At 48.9% G+C, this 20,050-nt stretch overlaps 3 protein-coding genes across 4 annotated transcripts; 1 reads left to right on the forward strand and 2 right to left on the reverse strand.

The window, feature by feature from the left end:
• Positions 1–2,701: 2,701 nt before the first annotated feature.
• On the forward strand, positions 2,702–7,317 carry CREB3L4 (cAMP responsive element binding protein 3 like 4; the record flags this gene model as incomplete). Of its 2 annotated transcripts, none has more annotated exons than XM_079696466.1 (9): positions 2,702–2,875; positions 3,120–3,366; positions 3,511–3,632; positions 5,832–5,924; positions 6,058–6,164; positions 6,277–6,345; positions 6,452–6,536; positions 6,730–6,826; positions 6,954–7,317. In XM_079696466.1, the coding sequence occupies 9 exons, from the start codon at positions 2,702–2,704 to the stop codon at positions 7,145–7,147; spliced, it is 1,188 nt and encodes a 395-aa protein (XP_079552592.1). In that variant the 3' UTR covers positions 7,148–7,317. The 2 variants fall into 2 exon arrangements, with proteins under 2 accessions (XP_079552592.1, XP_079552593.1); XM_079696467.1 differs by having other exon boundaries at positions 2,702–2,815.
• A 252-nt stretch (positions 7,318–7,569) lies between these two features.
• On the reverse strand, positions 7,570–9,845 carry JTB (jumping translocation breakpoint). The gene is made up of 5 exons (XM_079728417.1): positions 9,458–9,845; positions 9,269–9,306; positions 8,977–9,059; positions 8,440–8,519; positions 7,570–7,890 (listed from the first exon to the last, which is right to left on the reverse strand). Exons 1-5 carry the CDS (start codon positions 9,538–9,540, stop codon positions 7,734–7,736), a joined length of 441 nt encoding a protein of 146 aa, XP_079584543.1. The 5' UTR covers positions 9,541–9,845; the 3' UTR covers positions 7,570–7,733.
• Positions 9,846–13,223: 3,378 nt separating this feature from the next.
• Positions 13,224–17,795, reverse strand: RAB13 (RAB13, member RAS oncogene family). The gene is made up of 8 exons (XM_079696580.1): positions 17,576–17,795; positions 15,828–15,888; positions 14,916–14,976; positions 14,599–14,676; positions 14,404–14,493; positions 14,218–14,283; positions 14,060–14,113; positions 13,224–13,840 (listed from the first exon to the last, which is right to left on the reverse strand). Exons 1-8 carry the CDS (start codon positions 17,697–17,699, stop codon positions 13,763–13,765), a joined length of 612 nt encoding a protein of 203 aa, XP_079552706.1. The 5' UTR covers positions 17,700–17,795; the 3' UTR covers positions 13,224–13,762.
• Positions 17,796–20,050: the final 2,255 nt, after the last annotated feature.

A 20,050-nucleotide genomic window follows, 5' to 3' on the forward strand; every position in this document is an offset into this window, starting at 1 on the left:
GAACTGCTACCGCGAATACAGAGGGCTGCCTGTACTACATCATTTTACTTAAGGGACTTGAACATTTGAGGACTTTGGTGTCCGAGGGGGATCTTGGAACCTATCCCCCACGGATAAGCAGGGATGACCGTATATCTTCCACTTAATCATCTCTACACATGCAGCCTGCAGGAACCCTTTGAAAATTTTCTTCCTCTAGGAAAGATCTCATCAAGGACAGCTCTGCTTTCCTTAGAGCTCTGCATGAATCTAGGAAGCCTGTTTTGTCTCCTCACTACTTGAGCAAGATGCGGGGATATGAGCAGGAAAGCCAGAGTGGGAAAATTTGAGAAAGCCCCAGCAAGGTAGCTTCGTATAGTGCAAAGAATATGGGCTCAGGCATCCAAATCTTGGTTCAGCTACTTACAAAGTGAATGAAAAATGTTGCCTGCCATATGAGTAAACAAAGGATGTTGCAGCCATCAAGCCACTACAGGCGCCTGGTAAGCCCAGAGAGAACTCAGGATGGATAGGAATGGGCTGCCCTGCTGCCAAGCCCTCAGCCACTGCAGCCACCCCCAAAGGTGTGCCCTGAGGGACTTGGGATGGGATAGAACAGGAAACTGGCCCTAGAGAACTAAGGTGCAAATCAAAGGAATAATTTCAGTGAGCCCAGGCTCTTATATTTTCCCATACATAGAGTGCTAAATTCATTAACTTGAGATATCTGGTTTTCTTTAATTAATAATAATCCTTTGATGTTCCTAATACCTGGTCTTTGTTGCAAAAACTCCTGTATATCCTGGTTCCTCCCTTACCTCTTTGGAGCAGTCCCTCAGAGCTGTCTGAGAGGCTGCCTCCCAGGCTTGAAGTCCTCAGAAAGACTGCCAAATAAAACAAAATTCTCAACTTTTAGGTTGTGCAATGTTTTTCAGTCAACAAGAGTAATCTTGAGAAAGTTACTTAACTTCTTTCTGCCAGCTATGAGTTGTTATGAGAATTATATGCGTAACATGAAAATACCTTACCATATATCAGTTACTCAATAAATATTAGATCCTGTTCTTGTCTTTACCCTCAGCCCATTTAAATTTTCACGGGAAGAATACCAGTTTGAACTCTGGATCCACAACCCAAATTTTTGTGCTTTATTCACTCAGCTATCCTTTATCTGAAGTACTGCTGGGGAGGCAGGCAGATGAAAATCATACCTATATCAGTATTATCCTATATCCATTATTTTATTTAAAGTGAATTCCTGGGTCATCAGTCTCTGGACCAAGGCAAAATGCCCTGAGTTTCGGTATTACTACATTCTAGTCACGTATCTGTCTTTTCATTGGTAAAGTTAGTAAAACATTACCTGCCCTGTCTACCTCAGCGCTGTTGTGTATTAAATGAGGAACAATGCTTATAAAAAACATTTTGTAAACTATACAAATGCAGGACACATATTGCATATTGTCGTTGGTAATCATACGCAAAAAATAAGTCATTCCCAAACCAAATCCGAATGATTTTTTAACCGCTTGCAGTTTTCTAGGCCCTTGTCCCTCCGTTAGTTAACAGACAGTCCTGTGAGTGTGCGTATATAAATGCTGTTCTTTATCAGTAGCATAATGCATGGATTACGGATTTGGACAACCTGCGATTGCGCGACTTTCCGCCCGCTGAGTCAAAGTGCTGTCACATAACTTGGGTCAACAGGTTATTTACTCCCTAACACTTCGGAGTCACGTGGCAAGTGAAACCAAACCAAGCCTCAGCCCACATTCCGGAAGTTCCCCCGGCGCCCCCCCCCCCCACACATACCCCACCCCTTCCCTACAGTAAGTCTTCTGGCTCTTACCCTCCCTCAGAACCAAATCCCAGCCAGACAAATAAGTGCTCCGGCCGCATTGGCCCCACTCCTTCTCTGACAGACCATTCCGACCAGTTACGGCGGAGCCTGCCTCGAGGCGGTAACCCCATTGGCTCAAGGCACTACCCCTCAAAACCTCTGGATGTCTTTAGCGTCCAATCGGACTCAAGTGTGGGAAGAGCGCCACGCGGTGGGGGAGGGGATGCCTCTGTCAGTCCTCGGCAATCCTATGGACTCTTCCCTCCTTTGTTTTCAACCCCGCCAGTGGTCTCCCGCCCGTAAAACTGACGTCCAGAGGACAGGCACTCAAGCGTCCTGTGCTCCAGTCACAGCCATCTCTATCCTTCCCTGAGGAGCCAGCAAAGCCTCAGGAAGATTTGCTATCGCTAGGAGAAACTGAGGCAGAAAGGGCAGGCTGCTGTTTTAAGACCGGTTTGTGCACGCTCCTCCTCTTAACCCCCTGCTCCAGCTACTGCGCCCCTATCGTGGCTCCTGGCTAGGTGCAACCCACTTACGCAGTGTAAGGCTGGGGGCGGGGTTTGGCTAGGCAGGTCCAGGATGCGAGATCCTGGAGGAAAGAAAAGGTGTAGTGTTTGGGGCCATCAACGGGCTAGGCTGGCTTGGCAGGGCTGGGCTCTTCGGAACAGGTAATACCCAGGGGAGTGCCTGTTGGTCTGAACCAGAGAGATAAGGCCGAAGGCGAGAGCTCCGGGTGACAGGTGAGGGGGCTGCACAGGTGAGGAAGGGGGCTAATGGAAGAGGGAGAGGAGCCCAGAAACTGTGGGGGGGTGGGGGAGGGGGAGAGCCATCATTCTCCTTCTGCAACTGCCCCCCTCCCCACCCATGCCTCCCCGCAGAAGCATGGATTTCAGAACCCCTGACCTGCTGGAAATGTGGCTGGAGCCTCCCGAAGACGTCTTCTCAACAGGATCCTTCCTGGAGCTGGGACTCCATGGTCCACCTTCAGAGGTCCCAGTAACTAGGCTACAGGAACAGGGGCTGCAAGGCTGGGAGTCCAGTGGGGGCCATGGCTGTGTGAGTGTGACGAATGGGAGTGGTTGTGGGTTGAGACAACTCTGTGATAAGAAGTCCAAGAGGCTTCAGCTTCCACTTAGAGAGAGGTCTGAAGACAGAGCCCCTAAAATAGACATGAGCTGTAACTATCCTCATGTCCAAGGACAGAAGGGACTGAAACTGAAGCATGAAGGATCTAGTTTTGACGTTAGATAGGACTTCCAGAATTCTTCCTTATACACATACACACCCTCTTCTACTGTAGGGTCTTCAAGAGAGTGAGCCTGAAGATTTCCTGAAACTTTTCATTGATCCCAATGAAGTGTACTGCTCAGAAGCATCTCCTGGCAGTGACAGTGGAATCTCTGAGGATCCTCGCCATCCAGACAGTCCCCCTGCCCCCAAGCCACCCAGTTCCCCTGCCCTCTATGAGGTTGTCTATGAGGCAGGGACCCTGGAGAGGATGCAGGGGGAAGCTGGGCCAGCTGTAGGGCTCATCTCCATCCAAATAGGTCAGTGTTCTTTGTGGGAAGCGGACAATGGCCCTTCAGGTCCAGCCCTAACCCTGGGGTTAAGGAAGTTTCCCCAACCTGTGCCACTACCCAGGGCCTGCGGCCATCCATCTCCTTTCTCCCAGCCACCTGTGTTTCCCTCAGATCAGTGGAGCCCACCATTTATGGTGCCTGATGCCTGTGTGGTCAGTGAGCCGCCTCCCGATGCTCATGCCCACATCCTGCCCAGAGCAGGCACTGTAAACTCAGTGCCTCCTGCAGCCCTGGTGAGTCCTGGGGGTCAGCTGGGTTCAGTACTCCCTGATACACAGAACTGGGGAGCAGGGGATGAGGGAGGGGAAAACGGATACTGAACACTGTCTTTGCCCTAATTTTTGTGGCATCAGGCCTGAATGCCAGGGAGATGTGGGCAACTTTAAGAGAAGGAAAAAAGGGCTTCCCTGGTGGCGCAGCGGTTGAGAGTCCGCCTGCCAATGCAGGCGACACGGGTTCGTGCCCCGCTCCGGGAAGATCCCACATGCCGCGGAGCGGCTGGGGCCGTGAGCCATGGCCACTGAGCCTGCGCGTCCGGAGCCTGTGCTCCGCAACGGGAGAGGCCACAACAGTGAGGGGCCCGCGTACCGCAAAAAAAAAAAAGAGCAGGAAAAGACAAGAGAGACAATCCCTTGGGGGTAAGGGGGTGATGCCTCAATTAAGGAGAGGGTGGGCTGAGGGAATCCAGGGATAGGGCTTAGGAGAAAGCCCGGAGCCATGAGCATTGTCTGCTCAGCTAGGGCCATCGTCTCAGCTTTGGGTCAGGATGTGGAAATGTGACAGGCCACCTGGGAATCCAACTGGTTACTGGGCACAGAATGTAGAAGCAACTGCAACTACGTTTTTTACTGGAACAATGGTTCACCAGGCACCCACTGCCCATGGTTATAGTGTAGGGGAGTAACACATCACATACCTTCCCAAGGCTAGCTGGGCTGGTTCCTGCAGCGGGGATGAGGAGGGGGTCTTGCCCAGGTCACTGTTCCTCCCTTTATCCTGAAAAGAACTCCTTGTGTGCAAAAGGCAGGGAATAGGTTCTAGCCTCCCTGCAAATCTGTGGTTGAAGCTGAGACCAGAAGCCAAGCCAAGCATCTTAGAATCTTGGGCTGAGGAATCTTAAAAAGTCTGAGGCATCTAAATTTGAGTGTGCATCAGAAACACTGGGGAGTTTGTACTGGACTACCAGGGAAGTCCTGGTTTGGGTTTGTTTTGTTTTTGGTTTTGTCCCTGGTGGCGCAGTGGTTGAGAGTCTGCCTGCCGATGCAGGGGACGCGGGTTCGTGCCCCGGTCCGGGAAGATGCCACATGCCACGGAGCAGCTGGGCCCGTGAGCCATGGCCGCTGAGCCTGCGCGTCCAGAGCCTGTGCTCCGCAACGGGAGAGGCCACAACAGTGAGAGGCCCACACAAGGCAAAAATAAATAAATAAAATAAAATAAAATAAAATAAAACCCTCAAGGGGAGTTCCCTGGCAGTCCAGTGGTTAGGACTCTGTGCTTCCACTGCAGGGGACACGGGTTCCATCCCTGGTCAGGAACTAAGATCCCGCAAGCCGCACGGCGCGGCCAAAAGTACATACATACATACATACGTACATACATAAATACCTCTAGACCTCATTTTTAGAGATTTTGATTAGGTGGATTGGGAGGGACACCCCCTAACGATTCACCAAATAGTCACAGAGGCAAGAAGGGAACATCAGAATAAGGCAGAGATAGAAGTGGATTAGCTAAAAGCCAAAGACCATCAACAGGCAAAACCAAATTCCTCTTGAGTCACAAAGTGAAGCATAAATCTTTCAAAAAGAAGTATTAGTTAGAAAAGCAAGTTACTCAGTTGATGGGCTCACATTAACCAGACACCTATCTATGTTCCCCACATACTTTGTTATGAGAAGCTGTTCAGTCTGGTTGTCTTTGGGGAATTCTTTGAGAGGGGACAGAACTTCAGTCTGAAAGGTAGGGCTCAGCCCCTAGAGGAGGATGGGCCATCGCCCCAGGGATCTCCTTGTGGTTGGCAGGTAATGGTAACACTCTGCCAAGCTGAAGTTAATGGCTGACAATCATTTGCCTGCTGTAAGATCAAGCAAACCCTTAGTGAGTTACTCCACATCCTCTTCCAATACCCACAAGGTCTGTGGAAATGTGGACCAGAATAGGCCCTTCCTAACTTGCTGTGATTGCCAAGGTCTTAAGTCTGTGGGCAAAAATATGACAAAACCACCTTTCTCCCTTGTCAGCCTCAGGAAGTCCCTGTGGTTTAATCAACAGTCTGTCTGCATTAAGGTCCCTGCCCCTCATCTCATTTTACGGTTTGTTATTCCTCAGTGCAAATAGGAAACACTCTCCAGGAGGCATGCAAGGGGAACAGCATGAGTACTGAAAATGGGATGACCCTCTCTCCATTCTCATCTTCTCTCGTCCCCCACCAGCTGCCCTGTCAAACCTTGTTCCTGACAGAAGAGGAGAAGCGTCTGCTAGGACAGGAAGGGGTGTCCCTACCCTCTCACCTGCCCCTCACCAAGGTAACATGCTTCCCCAAAGGGTATCGTAACCCAGCGGCCCTACCATGGCCTCTGAGGAGCCAGGATAGCAGGGGAAGAGTTGAGGAGTTGGGGGAGGTTAAGGGCCCAGGGCTGACACACCCTGGGCCCCCAGGCAGAGGAGAGGGTCCTCAAGAAGGTCAGGAGGAAAATCCGTAACAAGCAGTCAGCTCAGGACAGTCGGCGGCGGAAGAAAGAGTACATCGATGGACTAGAGAGTAGGTATGTTTGGACTCACATTTCTGGATTCACGACTGGGCCCCCTTCCTCACCAAGGCAGGCAAGGTCAGGGACTCATGATTAGAGCCTTATCCTACCTTTCCACCCTTCCTAGGGTGGCTGCCTGTTCTGCACAGAACCAGGAACTACAGAAAAAAGTCCAGGAGCTGGAGAGGCACAACATGTGAGTGAAAACAGTGTGTGTGTTGGGGTAAGGGTGCAGCACACAGGGATACCATTCTTGGGCCCCGGTTCCCAGGAGATCTAACTCTTCATTCCTCGTTTCCCAGCTCCCTGGTGACTCAGCTCCGCCAGCTGCAGATGCTTATTGTTCAAACCTCCAACAAAGCTGCCCAGACTAGCACTTGTGTTCTGGTACCATTAATCTACTTCCCATCTCCCCTGCCACCTCCTCCATCTTCTGCCAGGTTGCCATCCTGATGCCCCCACTCCGTAGCCAGACCTATCTTCCCATCCCTGATGACCCCAACTGCCCCCTAGTCACTCTGCCCTCTGCTCCCTTCCCTTATTGTCCCCACAGCCCAAATGTCCTCTTGCTTCTTCCCAGATCCTTCTTTTCTCCTTGGCTCTCATCATCCTGCCCAGTTTCAGCCCCTTTCAGGGCTTACCAGAAGCTGGGCCTGAGGATTACCAGCCTCATGGAGGTGAGAGGCAAGGGCAGGAAAGGACTGTTTTCCAGAGTAGTCAAGAAGTGGGAGGGAGGTCCTGTTCTGTCTAGGATCCCCAACCAAGGGAGCACTATTCTACTGCCCTTTTTCCTTCACCCCACAGTGATTTCCAGAAACATCCTGACTCACAAGGACATGACAGAAAATCTGGAGAATCCAGCGGTAGAGTCCAGATTGGAGGGGCCACCTGGGGCCAAGGGTGTAAATGGCTCAACAAGGACACTGCTTGAGAAGACAGGAGGGAGGGCAGGCCCCAGCAGGCACATCAGAACTGTATTGCATGCAGATGAGATGTGAGCTGTAACACTTCCTGGCCCACTTCCCAATCACAATAAGGAATCCAGGGCTCCACTGTGGTTCTGCTTCCTCCTGGGGTTCCCACTCAGGGCTCTTTGGCCTCAGGGCTCTGAATCACATCAGGATGCCCTAGATGTCTGTACCCCATGGCTCAGTCTGCCTATGTCGGGGGGCACCTCAAATACTTCTGTCATGTATCTGTGATTTTATTTCTTCTTTGGGGATAGGGTTGAGGGGAAACTGACATTTTGGCTGAGAAATAAATTTTTTTTTTTGCTAAAATTGTATCCTGACAGTTTTAAGTAATAGTAGAAGAGGGAGGAAGATAGGTACCTGGTAAACTGGGGCTTAAAGTTGCCACCCCCGTTCCCTCTCTACCCCCATGACTTCCTGCCCCAAACCAAATTACACTAGGGAAGGAAACGATTTTACTCTTTTTATTCTGCTCATTAATGATTTAGACGAGGAAGATGGGAGAAAGGGGGTGCCACCACAAGGTTCCAGAGAACCAGGGGCATGAGTCAGTTCATTCCACTTTCTGTCTGAGGTAGGGTCTCTAAGACCCAGATGAAAGGGGAGGAGGTAGCTATATGGACTCAATTTGCTTCCGGACCTTTTCCAGCGCCTTTCTGTCCAGTTGTCGCTGACGAACAATGACAAGGCAAGCAAAGACCAAGGCCACACCTATGACAGTCCCTTCGAATTTCCAGAATAAGTGTTGTTCCATGAGAGCTGAGCGGCAGCTGAGGGCAAGAAGAAACAGTTATCCCCAGGGAAGGCCAGACTGCCTCTCCCTCTAATCTCCCTCCTGTTTCATCCTCACCAAGATATATCTGAGGAGAAAAGAGGAAACCAGCGTCAGCCTTCTAAAGTGTTGACAGTACAGGGACTTCCCTGATGGTCCAGCGGTTAAGACTCTGTGCTTCCACTACAGGGGGCACAGGTTCGATCCCTGGTCAGGGAACTAAGATCCAGCATGCCGCATGGTGCGGCCAAAAATAAAAATAAAGTGTTTACAGTACATTAATCCCATTCAAATATTTAATTTATTTTCTGGTGAGGTAAGCAGAGCTGGTATTAACCAGTTTTACTGATGAGAAAATATGGCCAATAATATAGTGCTGAGGAGTAGAGCTGGGACTGGGGTTCAAGTAATTTGCCTCCAAATCCCCTCCCCTTTCCAATATGCCATGCTACCTCCATACAAAGAGGAAGAGACAGGACTATCTACCTAAAGTCACAGAAGCAAAGGAGGTGATCTAGGAGGATTCAAGAAGAGAAACAGCACTTGCCTTTTGAACTCGCTCCTCTTAGTTGAGCTGCATGTGATTTTCTCCACATACCCTGTGGAACCACACTCGGGGGTGGTTTTCTGCCAGGAGGAAAGGACCAAAGCACTTGTTAGGAAGGGGCAGCAGGAGAAACAGGAAGGCTGCCAATCAGAATGGGCAGGTGTCCAAGTGCTACGGCTCAGAGCTGGTAGGCAACAGAGAACTAATGAAGAGTTCTCACGGGGGGTGATGAGGTGGTGGTTACAGGATGAGAAGTACGTGTTACTAAGAACACTTCAGGGTCAATAGTCTACGAGAGGCAAGGGCAGGTTCCAGAACCTACTAGATTAAAAATGAACAGAACACGGTTATTAGCTGAATGTTGCCAGTAACTTGGAAAGAAAAGGGCACATTTTCAGGGGGAAGACCAGTTCAGATTTGGACTCACACTGAGATTGCAAGGAAAAAAGACGAAAAGACAATGCAAAGGCATACTTAGATAGTCAGACAGTCGCTGTCTGATTCGATGTAAGAATGGGAGAGAAAACAGATACTCACAGCCTGGAAATTAGAACATGGAGCACACTCTTCCACCACCACAAACTCTTCCACCAGCCAGCACGGCAAATTTGAGGCGCTCACTAGAGAGGGAGAGAAATGCAAGCCCCAGACCTCGTTCAGAAAATATTTCGCCCCTAAGTTCTGCCCATCAACTTCCCAGCACAGCTGAATGCCCTCGCTCCACGTGGTGCCGCCCTTTTCCACCTGATCTCTAGGTATATGGGAGGAGGTCAAAACAAAACAAAACAAAAAAACTATAGGGGCGTCGGGTTCCCAGACCATCACCCACCTGACAGCTTCTCCTCCCGCACGGGAGCTTCTGCTTGGCTGAAGCGGGTGAGGGGGGAAAATGGGCAAAAGTCAGAAGCCGGAAAACAGGGAACCTCCCCCCACAACCTCCACGGTCCAGGGACACAGGGGGCGGGGACGATCCGATCCTCCCGTCCCCTCCTTTTCCCTGCCCTCAGCCCCTCCTTACCAGAGCCTTAAAGTGAAAGCGCAGAGCAACCAGCAGAGGTGGCGGCCCTGGGGGAGGCCACGCCTCCTCGCGCCCGCTGGCATGGAGTGCTCAGTGTCCCACCTGTCGGGACAGAGGGACCTGCCTGACTGGCCTCGTGCCTCGGTCGGAACGCAGAGACCGCGCTTACACTGCAGTCCTCGGGGAGGTTCCAAGTCAGGGCTGCGAAATGCTGGGGTTGCCTATCAGATCAAAGGCTCTGTCAGTACGCCCCCATGGTCACGGCGAGAAAAGGCAATACGCATTTGTTGGGTCCGTGAGCTTCCTTCTTCGGACTGGTATGGTCCTCACGGAACGCCGAGGGGGCGTAGAGCCTAGCACCTCCTCCGCTCCGCTTCCGCTCCCGGCGCGGCCATCTTGCGCGCGGAGGATCCTGGGCGCGGGCAGGTTTTCGAGAGCTAACCCAGTCATCGGAAGAAGAGGCCCGTGGCTTGCCTGATGGGCCTCGTAGTCTTCCGCTCGCTGCTCCCTGGGAATTGTATCTCCTTGCATCTGTGCAGCGAGATGCGACCCATTGGCTCGGTGCACCGTTGCATTATGGTCCTGGTAGTCTTTTGCCGGAACCGAGAACATGGCGGCTGTCAGGCTTGTGGTCCTTCTCGATGCCCCATGGGCTTTCGCCTTTTTGCCCCTCTGGGATACGTGAACAGCGAGACATAAAAAGGAACGATATGTCGCCCTCTCAGGACTTTCCTCCCTCTTTAAAATCCGAGGACTCACCATTAAGCATCAGGCTTTCCGATACCCCTCCCCCTTCCCGCTTCGAACGATGCTCTAGGGGAGAAGCTGGGTTGGCGGTCCAGGGATGGAAGCGAAACTGCACTTCCTCCTCCCTCCAGGGGCAGGAATACCAGAGACTCTGTGAATGAAGCCTTCCCCTGTCTCCGGGCTCCCACTCAGCTCTACTCAGATGTCACCTTCTCGCATGTTAATTGCTAAGTTACTCCCCAGAACCGGTCCTTTGAATAACCTCCTTAAATGTTCTCAGCTCTCCCTTGCTCCTACCTAATGCAATCAGAAGAGCGTGAGATTTGCAATCCCAAGAAGCGTTGAGTCTAGGTTCATAGGTTCAGGTGCTTATTAGCTACGTGACTTTAGGACGGTATCTGGCAGTCAATGTTCTGTGGAAAATGGAAATGCTAATGTGCATTTTCTAGGTTTTTTTTTTACAAGATGCAAATGAAATGTGTATGGAAATCCTTTATTCTCTTCTAGTTATATTGCCTCACAATTCTATTGCACTTTTTGAATTCAACGTTTAACTCATTTTGATCCTTTTCAGTAATCCTGAGGAATCAGATTACTGAATAGGGATTATTATCCCTATTTTATGAATAAGCTCAGAGTGTGTCACTTGTCCAAGGGCACACAGCTAGTAGGAGAGCTGCGACCTAAGCCTAGACTTTCAACCCCCAGGCCACAGATTTGTGCCTGCTTTCCCTCCCCATGGAGCCAGACCTTGACATATATCCAGAACTGCAGTGACTTGACCCACATTCTGGGTTCATGCCTTACTGTCTGGTAATGTATTAGTCACTATCCTAATTCTGCCAGAAATTTCCTCCTAGTTTTACATACATGTATGTCTGCAGCCTCTCAGACAACTGGACTATGAGTTTAGTTTTCGTAGTTGCTCAGTAGATAGATAGGAGGTATTTAAAATAAACCTCATATAAATCTAGGCACTATCTGTATCCCACCTCTTAAGATCAAAGCACTTATCCCCATGCTTTCTTCTTGTTAACTCTGCTCCACACTCTTCTCCCTCAGGAAGTCTTTCTAGCCTAAAGATCACAGCTACTCCCCTCCCCCCACAGCCCTAAGAGCTAGCGCACTTTTGGAGATCAACAGTATATCTGGTGCTACATCCCATAAATTCTCTCTTCCCAGCAGACTGAAATCTGGCTGCTCAAGAGCAAGAACTAACGGACTGGAAAGATCACTGGGCGGGAGTTGAAAAAACAACAACCACCTGGTGAGGGCTGAGCATTAATTTTGCTTGTAACTATTTGTTCCTTTAAGTTACTATTTGTCTGTATATGTCAATAGTTGTATGTTATAGAAAGTAGGATATGGGGGGTTTTCCCAGTATTTTTTAGCCATAATAAAAGTTTTGGCTGAAATACTGTATTCTGTTACTCCTTACCCAATCCCACTGTGTCTCATGACAAGCTGGAAGATTTTGTAAGATCTCACTTCCAGTAGCCATACCAAGCAACTGAATAGGGGCTCCATGCTGAAACTGGATTTTAAAATATCTGCTATGGAGTATGACAAAGATGTCGGTCAGTCTTCTTCCTGGGATTCACAAAATGCAAGTCTTGCCTCATCCCTTGAGCAAATTAAACTAGCTGAGCAGTTGACTACAGAGCTCACACATAAGCCACAGATAAGGATATCACCCCATCGAAGCTTGGATACATAATACATTTATCAAATTATTTTCCACATTTATCAAATTTTCTGAGTCATTTTCCTGGCACTGTCAGACTTTTTTCTGAGTGTTGTCTTTTACCAACAGAAACAGCAGCACACAAAAAGGCTTTGCTGATAGCTCCAGGGTTGTGCCATCCACTTCCACACTGCAGGCTTGGGGATTTCTTAAATGCCTTGAACATCATATCCATGAATAAAACTTCTAATGGTACTTTGTCTAAACCAAATCTGACATTTTCATTATCCTGATAAAAGATCAAGTCTGTGAGATAATTTTGCTGTTTAAAAATACTGTGTAAGAGTGAAAGGGGTCTACGTGTACTTAAGGGAACTCAAGGTTTTGGGGGTTTTTTTGGCCACAACATGCAGCATGCAGGATGTTAGTTCCCTGACCGGGGATCAAACCTGTGCCCCCTGCATTGAGAGTGTTACCAATGGGAGTGGGAGTCTTAACCACTGTACCACCAGGGAAGTCCCAAGTCTAAGTTTCTTTTCCGTGGTTCTTTTGCATGCCAATAGTTTTACTTCTTTGTTATTCAGTAGTTACGGGCAGTTTTTGTTAAATTTTACTAGTCTCTCTCTTTTTTTTTTTTTTTTTTTTTTTTTTTTTGCGGTACGCGGGCCTCTCACTGTTGTGGCCTCTCCCGCTGCGGAACACAGGCTCCGGATGCACAGCTCAGCGGCCATGGCTCATGGGCCTACCACTCCGCACTATGTGGGATCTTCCCAGACCAGGGCACGAACCCGTGTCCCCTGCATCGGCAGGCGGACCCTCAACCACTGAGCCACCAGGGAAGCCCTAGTCTCTTTTCTAGTAAGTACCACCCAGAGGTTATATTAACTTGACCATTGTGCTTGGCACATAGTAGATGCTCAATAAATATTTATGACTAAATGAACCTCTTCTGTGTCTCATTTTCCCCACCTATAAAAGCAGATAATAATGCTTACTAGTTACTTAAAGGGATTCCTGGCAGAATCAAAGATGCTAGCAGAAATCACTGGATAAAAAATAGTGGTTCTGATATTTCCCTGAGGCTAGGGCTGTCACTCCTCTGGGGAGGCCCAAGAAAGAGTCCTGCTCTTTTAGAATCTCCTGGACAAGACTCTGCACACAAGGATCCTCTAAATCCCATGCTGGAAAGAGGATGTCCAGACCTTCAGTTTCAAAGAAACTCTGCTCCTTGTTTCCCTCATCAGTTAAACAGCTGGGGAAGGGAGAGCTGTAGGATTAGGCATCCCAGGAACTCAGCCAGATTCAAGCAGACCAACCACCTCAGAGAGACAAGAATTAGGTTTATGAGTAGAGAGCAATTCTGACAATGATGAAAGTTACCCAAACCAGGGACATTTGTGCAAATGGTGGCCTTTAATGCTGAGAAAGACCATGCAGAGTGACAGGACCAAACCTTCAGGTGGTGCTGAGCCAGCCTCTCACAGGACCCTAAAGCCTGCTCCAGTAACAGAATAAATCAATTATTTATTTACATTTATATTTGCCCTGGAAACCCAGAGAAGGTCTGAGGCTTAGGGCCATCTATCCTTCCTTTCCTCCTCCCTCTCTTCCTACCTCCTTTTCACCTTCTTTCACTTTCTCGATTCTTTCCCTTCTTCTTGCCTCTCCTTCCCTCTCTAGTCTACCTCCTTCTTTTCCTCTTTCCTCCTCACTCCTTCCTTTTTTTCTCCTCCATATTCTCCCCATTCTTCCACCATCTACCCATCTCTAGCCCTCCAAGCCCCACGTGCTACTTCTCCCCTGCCCAGCCCCTCAGCCCTGCCTCCCTCAGGTTCAGCCTCCAGGCTTAGGGCGGAGAGGCAGAAGGGGAGTCCTCAGCCCAGGGAGCACTTGTTGGTGTTCTTCTTGTCACAAGTTTTCAGGTCAGTGCTGGGGGGCTTGTTGCTGTTTCCCTAGAGGGAGAAGGGTACAGGGGTCAGGGTGAGAATGGCTAGCTGGGGTCCGGGGTCACCCTCATGGGCAGTCTTAGCACTGCTCTCCTCGTCAGTTTTTACTCCCAACGCGCGCGTGCACAACACGCACACGCACACGTACACACACACACACACACACACACACACACACACACACTCACGTGCACAGTTGTACTTAGCCCAGCAGAACCAACTCACTGATCTCCGGCTTCCTGACTTGAGCAAGATGTCCCGGGCCAGGGAACTGAAAGCCTAATGGGGAAAGTAGAGATTGATCAGAACAGGTTGGAGGGGAGGATAAGTCTATCTTCCAATACCTCATCTCTTTGAGGGATGAAGGATGCGGTGTGTCTCACCTCATCTACATTCATGCTGGATTTAGCACTTGTCTCAAAAAATCGGATTCCATGCTCCCGAGCCAACTGCATGGAGTGAAGCAGTAAAAAGAGAGTTGGATGAAGGGCAGCAGCCAAATCCCTGCAATCTGGCCTCATCTTGGCCCTCCTGGCCCAGTTCTAGAACATTGCCCAGCCTGCTCTTACCTTATCGGCCTGCTCCTTCTGGACCTTCCTCTTGGCCTCCATATCACACTTGTTCCCCAGTAAGAGGCGCTCTACCCCAGCCGAGGCATTCTGGGACAAGAGGTAAGAGTAAAAGTTGGGTCCTGCTCATTTTCACAGTCTCCTTCATCCTCCAGGTTCTACCCAATTCTCCTGTCTCTCTGGGAGGGTCCTTACCTCTTTGATGCTCTTCATCCAGTTCTGAATATTCTCGAAGGATTTCTCATCTGTGATGTCATATACTAGGATAATGCCCTGGGGAATGGCAGAGTTCACAATGGAACCTTGTACCATATTCCCCTGTTTAGGCTTCCCACTGCCCTCTAAGCGACCCTGCAAATTCTATCCACAAGTCTAATCACTAGGCCACATGGGGCCCTCTGCAACCCATACTGTGCCCCACCCCATTTTTCTCTGCCCCAACTCCTGTCCCTCTATATTCATACATTCTAGTGCCTCATGCCTCATCCCTTGTCCAGAACCACACTTCATACCATGGCTCCACGGTAATAGGCAGTAGTTATCGTCTTGAATCGCTCTTGGCCAGCTGTGTCCCTGAAGAGGTGGAATATTTCATGGGGTGGGATACAGGGAAGAGGTCTCCAAAGAGAGAATCCCACCCCCACCCCCTAAGAATTTAGCTTTTGCAACTGAAAGGAACAGAATCAGGAAACAGTAAAGGAAGAAAGGGATAAAAGACAGTTGAGCTGATACTGAGTGATGGTAAAGCCCTAAGAAACAGGTCTTTCTGTTTTATTCATTGTTTACTCTGTGCCAAGCACTGTGTATATATCATTTTATTTGTGTCATTTTATGTAATCTTCACTCTATCCTTGTGAGACATGTTTTATTATCTCTATTTTACAAATGAGGAAACAGATTTAAAGAGGCCAAATAACTGATGAAGGTCATTCTGTACCAGAACCAGGATTGAACCACATTCTCCTCTTATCTGTTGTATCATAATGCCTCCATTAAGCCTTTTATCACTTGACACCCTTAGGGTCTCCAGCTTCCTCAGGGCAGTCAGGTCAAACCTCTACACTTGGCTTTATGGCCTCTCCACTAGACTGATAGTCAAGTCTTAATTCTGCTATTTGCTATTTAACTGTTAAGAGCCTGTTTCCACATTATAGTTCAACAGACAATTGATCTAGCTAGACAGTTGCCAAGTTCAGAGGATGCTCCAGGTCCGGGAGAGGCAAGAGAATTACAAAAAAGCTGAAAATAGTTGAGTAAGCAGGAAGAGAGATGAAAGGACATCTGAATGAGGTGACAGAAATGGATTAGAAAATGTACTGGAAGAAGCATTGGGAAAGGGAGAGAAATGAAACTAAAAAGAAGAGAAACACCTATAGGAGGTAAATGAGGAAGTCTGGCTTAGGAGTCCTGAGGGATTCACTCACCAGACTTGCAGTTTGATCTTTTTCCCCTCTATATCCACAGTGCGGATCTTGAAATCAATTCCTAGAGGTGGAGAGTGTACACTGAAATTGAGACATGTATATACATGCATGTAAAAGTGTGTGGTGAGAGGGACAGGAATGGAGCAGTGGCAGTGCCAGAAATTCTGCAGGGCAGGCACTTGGGAAGCAATCTTGTAGGAAGTGTAAAACTAGGGGGATTTTCTCAAAGTTGTATTTGTATAGCAAGCATATTGTTTTTACTTAGATTTTACAGGCTTTGTAGGGGAGAAGGTGATGAAAATTCTGCAAGGAGGCTTAAGGCCTCTAAGGCACTTATTGGGTCTGCTTAGCCATGCCAGCTGACAACTCTCTCAGTTCAATCTGTCTCCCCCAAAATATTACTTTCAGATTCCTTTTTCTTTCTGTTTTCTTAGAACCCTCTACTCTCGGTTCTCCCACCTACCCTCCTGGCCCTACAGGGTAAAGAGCAAGAAAAAAGGTAACTGATGACCATCTATGTGAATTAACTAGTAGGCCAGGCTTGGAAACAAGAAAATTTGAGGCTAAACAATATTCCCCCAAGACTGAATTAGGAGAGAGGAGCATTTCTCTCTCCTCTTTCTAACCAGAATGTCTTGATACTCTTCTTGTCTTACTTCCCAGGCCAGAGGAGATTAAAAATGATGAGAGGGGGGCCTCCCTGGTGGCGCAGTGATTAAGAATCCACCTGCCAACGCAGGGGACATGGGTTCGAGCCCTGGCCTGGGAAGATCCCACATGCCGCGGAGCAACTAAGCCCATGCACCACAACTACTGAGCCTGCGCTCTAGAGCCCACGTGCCACAACTACTGAGCCCAAGTGCCACAACTACTGAAGTCCGTGCACCTAGAGCCCATGCTCTGCAACAGGAGAAGCCACCACAGTGAGAAGCCTGCGCACCTCAAGGAAGAGTAGCCCTGCTCGCCGCAACGAGAGAAAGGCTCTGCGCAGCAACGAAGACCCAACACAGCCAAAAATAAATAAATAAAATAAATGAGTTAAAAAAAAAAAAAGAATGATGAGAGGGGAGGAGGGGAGACAACGTTCTTAGTGGAAACTTGTGCACCTCCCCCAAGCCTGAGGAGGCTGAGTCACCAGGCTGACTCAGAGACCCCAAAAGTCCCCTCACTCTGGCTTCCTCACCAGGCTGACTGCATATTCCTGATCACAGTCCTTGGGCCACTCTCCAGCACACCCAGCCACTCTGTTCCATCTTCCCCAACCCGTATTAAGTTGAGGGGCAGGGAGACTGCAAAGTAGATGGTAAGGTGGGAATGCAATGGGAGAGTATGCAAACTCAGTGGGACAGAAAGAGGCTGGCAGAATTGGGAGACAGATGTTCAGGGAGAGAGGATACAGGAAATGTGGAGAGTGGATCAAGAGTTCTAGGTGGATGGGGGTGGGGGAAGAGGAGCTGAGAGGGAAATAGAGAAGGGTTCGTGTGGTTTGGGGGAGACAAGGGAAACGGGTGGTACCAAGAAAATAAGGGGCTGGCACAACTGAGGAGTAACCTGGAGATCTCAGAGAGGTTAGAGGTTTGGGTACTATCCGGAGACATATAAGGGGGATGGGTCTGAGACGGGGTTGAGGGACTGGAGTTCAGAAGCCTGACTCTAAGGGGACTTGAAAGTGGGCCACAAGTAATCCAAGAGCCTGAGGATGAGGGCATGGGGGAGTCGGGGATCTAGGGTATGGCCAGTGGGCTCACCGATGGTGGAGATGTAAGTGTTGTTGAAGTTGTCCTCTGCAAAGCGAATGATCAGACAAGTCTTGCCCACCCCTGAGTCCCCGATCAGCAGCAACTTGAAGAGGTGGTCGTAGGCTTTGGCCATGGCGGACACTGGGGGTGCCGGGAGAGGGGTGGGGAAGCGCCGTGCACTGGTAGGCGGGATTGGAGGGTTGGCAAACAGAGCGGCCCCGGAGCCCAGGCCAGGAAGTTTTCCTCCCTCTCCGCCCAGGCTCCGGGAAAAAGGAGAGGCGGCACTCCTCTGGGCCCCACCCCCTGCCCGCCCACCCCTTTCTGCTGGCCAAGGAGGCCAGCCCGGACTTCGGCTCTCTGGGCTTTCCCTTCCCAGCCAACACTGGCCTGTCTCCCTAGCCATTTCCCATAGCTTTTTGCTTACTATCGTCCCCCTTTTTTTTTAAAAAAATTATTTATTTATTTACTTATTTTATTTTTGGCTGTGTTGGGTTTTTGTTGCTGCGCGCGGGCTTTCTCTAGTTGCGGCAAGCGAGGGCTACCCTTCGTTGCAGTGCGCGGGCTTCTCATTGCGGTGGCTTCTCTTGTTACAGGCTCTAGGCGCGCGGGCTTCCGTAGTTGTGGCACACGGGCTTAGTTGCTCCGCGGCATGTGGGATCTCCTGGACCAGGGTTCGAACCCGTGTCCCCTTCACTGGCAGGTGGATTCTTAACCACTGCGCCACCAGGGAAGCCGCCGTCCCCCCTCTTTTGACTTCACTCTTCCAGTCTGAAGCCAGAGACGCTGGGGTGATGTGAAGTAGAAGATTAATCAAAATGACCAGGGGAAGAGGAATTTTAGAGGAATTAAGGGAAAGGGAAGTTTGGGTGAATAAGGGTGAAGGCCAGGACAGCACTGGGAGTTGCCAAAAATTGGCGACTGATTTTTGGAGGGGCGACTCAGGGAAAACAGAATCCTTCTGGGGCAGTTCTAGAATTCTGGTGTTAGTGTTCCAAGCCCTTAGTTTTAGAACCCCAATTCCTTTTGAAAAAAGCGGGATGCCTGGAGTTGGTGGCTATTCGTTGAGTCAGTCTGCCCCCTGGTGGAACAGAGTGAAAATTAAAAGTAATTATAGAATCAGCACACACACACACACACACACACACACACAGAGAGAGAGACACACACACGCAGACTTCACCTAGATACATTCTGGAGCTTCATTTTCAACAGTCTTTCTTCTGGGACGCTGTGTGTGAATTCTCTGACAAGCCAGCTCAGGAAGACAGAGATTGGGACTACAAATGTCTGGTCTCGTTCTTTTCATGAGATCTGGATCTTTTAACACAGCCCTGAGACAGTACTCCTGACACCCCACTGAACAGACTGTGAATGTGTAGCCTTGGCAACCAGGAAGCTGAAATATGGAGAACACAGCTATAAAGAAACAAATTTATCTTTGACTTTGGAAAAAATTACTCAAAATATCTGCTTTTCTAATAGCAGGTCAGTAGAATAGTCCTTGTATAAGGATAGTGTACTGGTTGTGAGAAGGCATCTTTTGTCACTTCACTTATCCTGGTTACCTTGTGTGCCAATGTTTGTCCTTTCTCAAACACAACTATTCAATCCCCTTTTGTCCTTTATCTCACCAGCCATTATGTCTTCAAGCTGTATTACAAACGTTGAGTGTCCTCTACTTCTCGCTGGCCAAACCGTCTCTCTCCAGCCCTTTAAATTATTCTTCAATGTTCATGGATTGTTCTGATAAAAATCCATCAATTCTTTTTCATTTCATTTTATTTTATCTGGATCTGGACTCTTCATCTCCAGCAATATATTATTCTTTTTCACCTCTCTAAATTGTACTTATGCTGCTGTATACCTGCTTTCACTGGAGCCTCATCTCCATAGTACTCTCCCCCTAGCTCTCAGAGCTTCTGCAACAATGACTTTCCCCTCCCCAATTTTGGCAGGCCAATTCGGTCTCTGGTTTTATATTCACAAGCTCTTCCCTCAGCCTAGAATTCTATTCCCCCAAACTGCTGCTTGGTTGATTCCTTGTCTTTCAGATTTCAGCTTAAATGTCACTTCCTCAGAGGTTTTTCTCACCCATCAGTAGTGTGCTGGAACCAATCCTTACTGGCTCATGAGAACAGATTGTGCTTATCTCTTTCCAAATCCGTGTTTAATGATATCACATTGATAGTCTGAAATTGGCCACAGTGGGAGTATTTATGCCATTGAAATTAGCAAAGACAACAAATCCGGGCTCCCCTCCATATAGTCAGGTGTTAAACGTTTACCAGTACAGCCTTGACTAGAACTCACATCCCTTGCCCTATTCCATTCCTTTGGAATTAAACAGGTCCCCAGATGCCATTTGGGTCATCTTCGCCCCTCCTTTATGACAAATGGACATTCTAACCCTTTGATCATTACTGTAGGAGACCATGATTTGTTCTTCATTTTTTCTTCTCATTCCCTGTCAAGAGTGTCGATGCT

Source organism: Hyperoodon ampullatus, assembly GCF_949752795.1.
Source record: "Hyperoodon ampullatus genome assembly, chromosome: 2".
NCBI classification, from domain to species: Eukaryota; Metazoa; Chordata; class Mammalia; order Artiodactyla; family Ziphiidae; genus Hyperoodon; species Hyperoodon ampullatus.

Excerpts from the sequence above, each read along its gene's own strand:
- JTB (XM_079728417.1), bottom strand. The coding sequence starts at position 9,540 with ATGCCAGCGGGCGCGAGGAGGCGTGGCCTCCCCCAGGGCCGCCACCTC. Across the intron at positions 9,060-9,268 it reads GCGGGAGGAGAAGCTGTCAG|TGAGCGCCTCAAATTTGCCG; the intron begins GTGGGTGATGGT and ends CTCCCTCTCTAG. Across the intron at positions 8,520-8,976 it reads CATGTTCTAATTTCCAGGCT|AAAACCACCCCCGAGTGTGG; the intron begins GTGAGTATCTGT and ends TCCTCCTGGCAG.
- RAB13 (XM_079696580.1), bottom strand. The coding sequence starts at position 17,699 with ATGGCCAAAGCCTACGACCACCTCTTCAAGTTGCTGCTGATCGGGGAC. Across the intron at positions 14,977-15,827 it reads AAGATCAAACTGCAAGTCTG|GGACACAGCTGGCCAAGAGC; the intron begins GTGAGTGAATCC and ends CCACCTCTTCAG. Across the intron at positions 14,677-14,915 it reads CCTATTACCGTGGAGCCATG|GGCATTATCCTAGTATATGA; the intron begins GTATGAAGTGTG and ends GCCATTCCCCAG.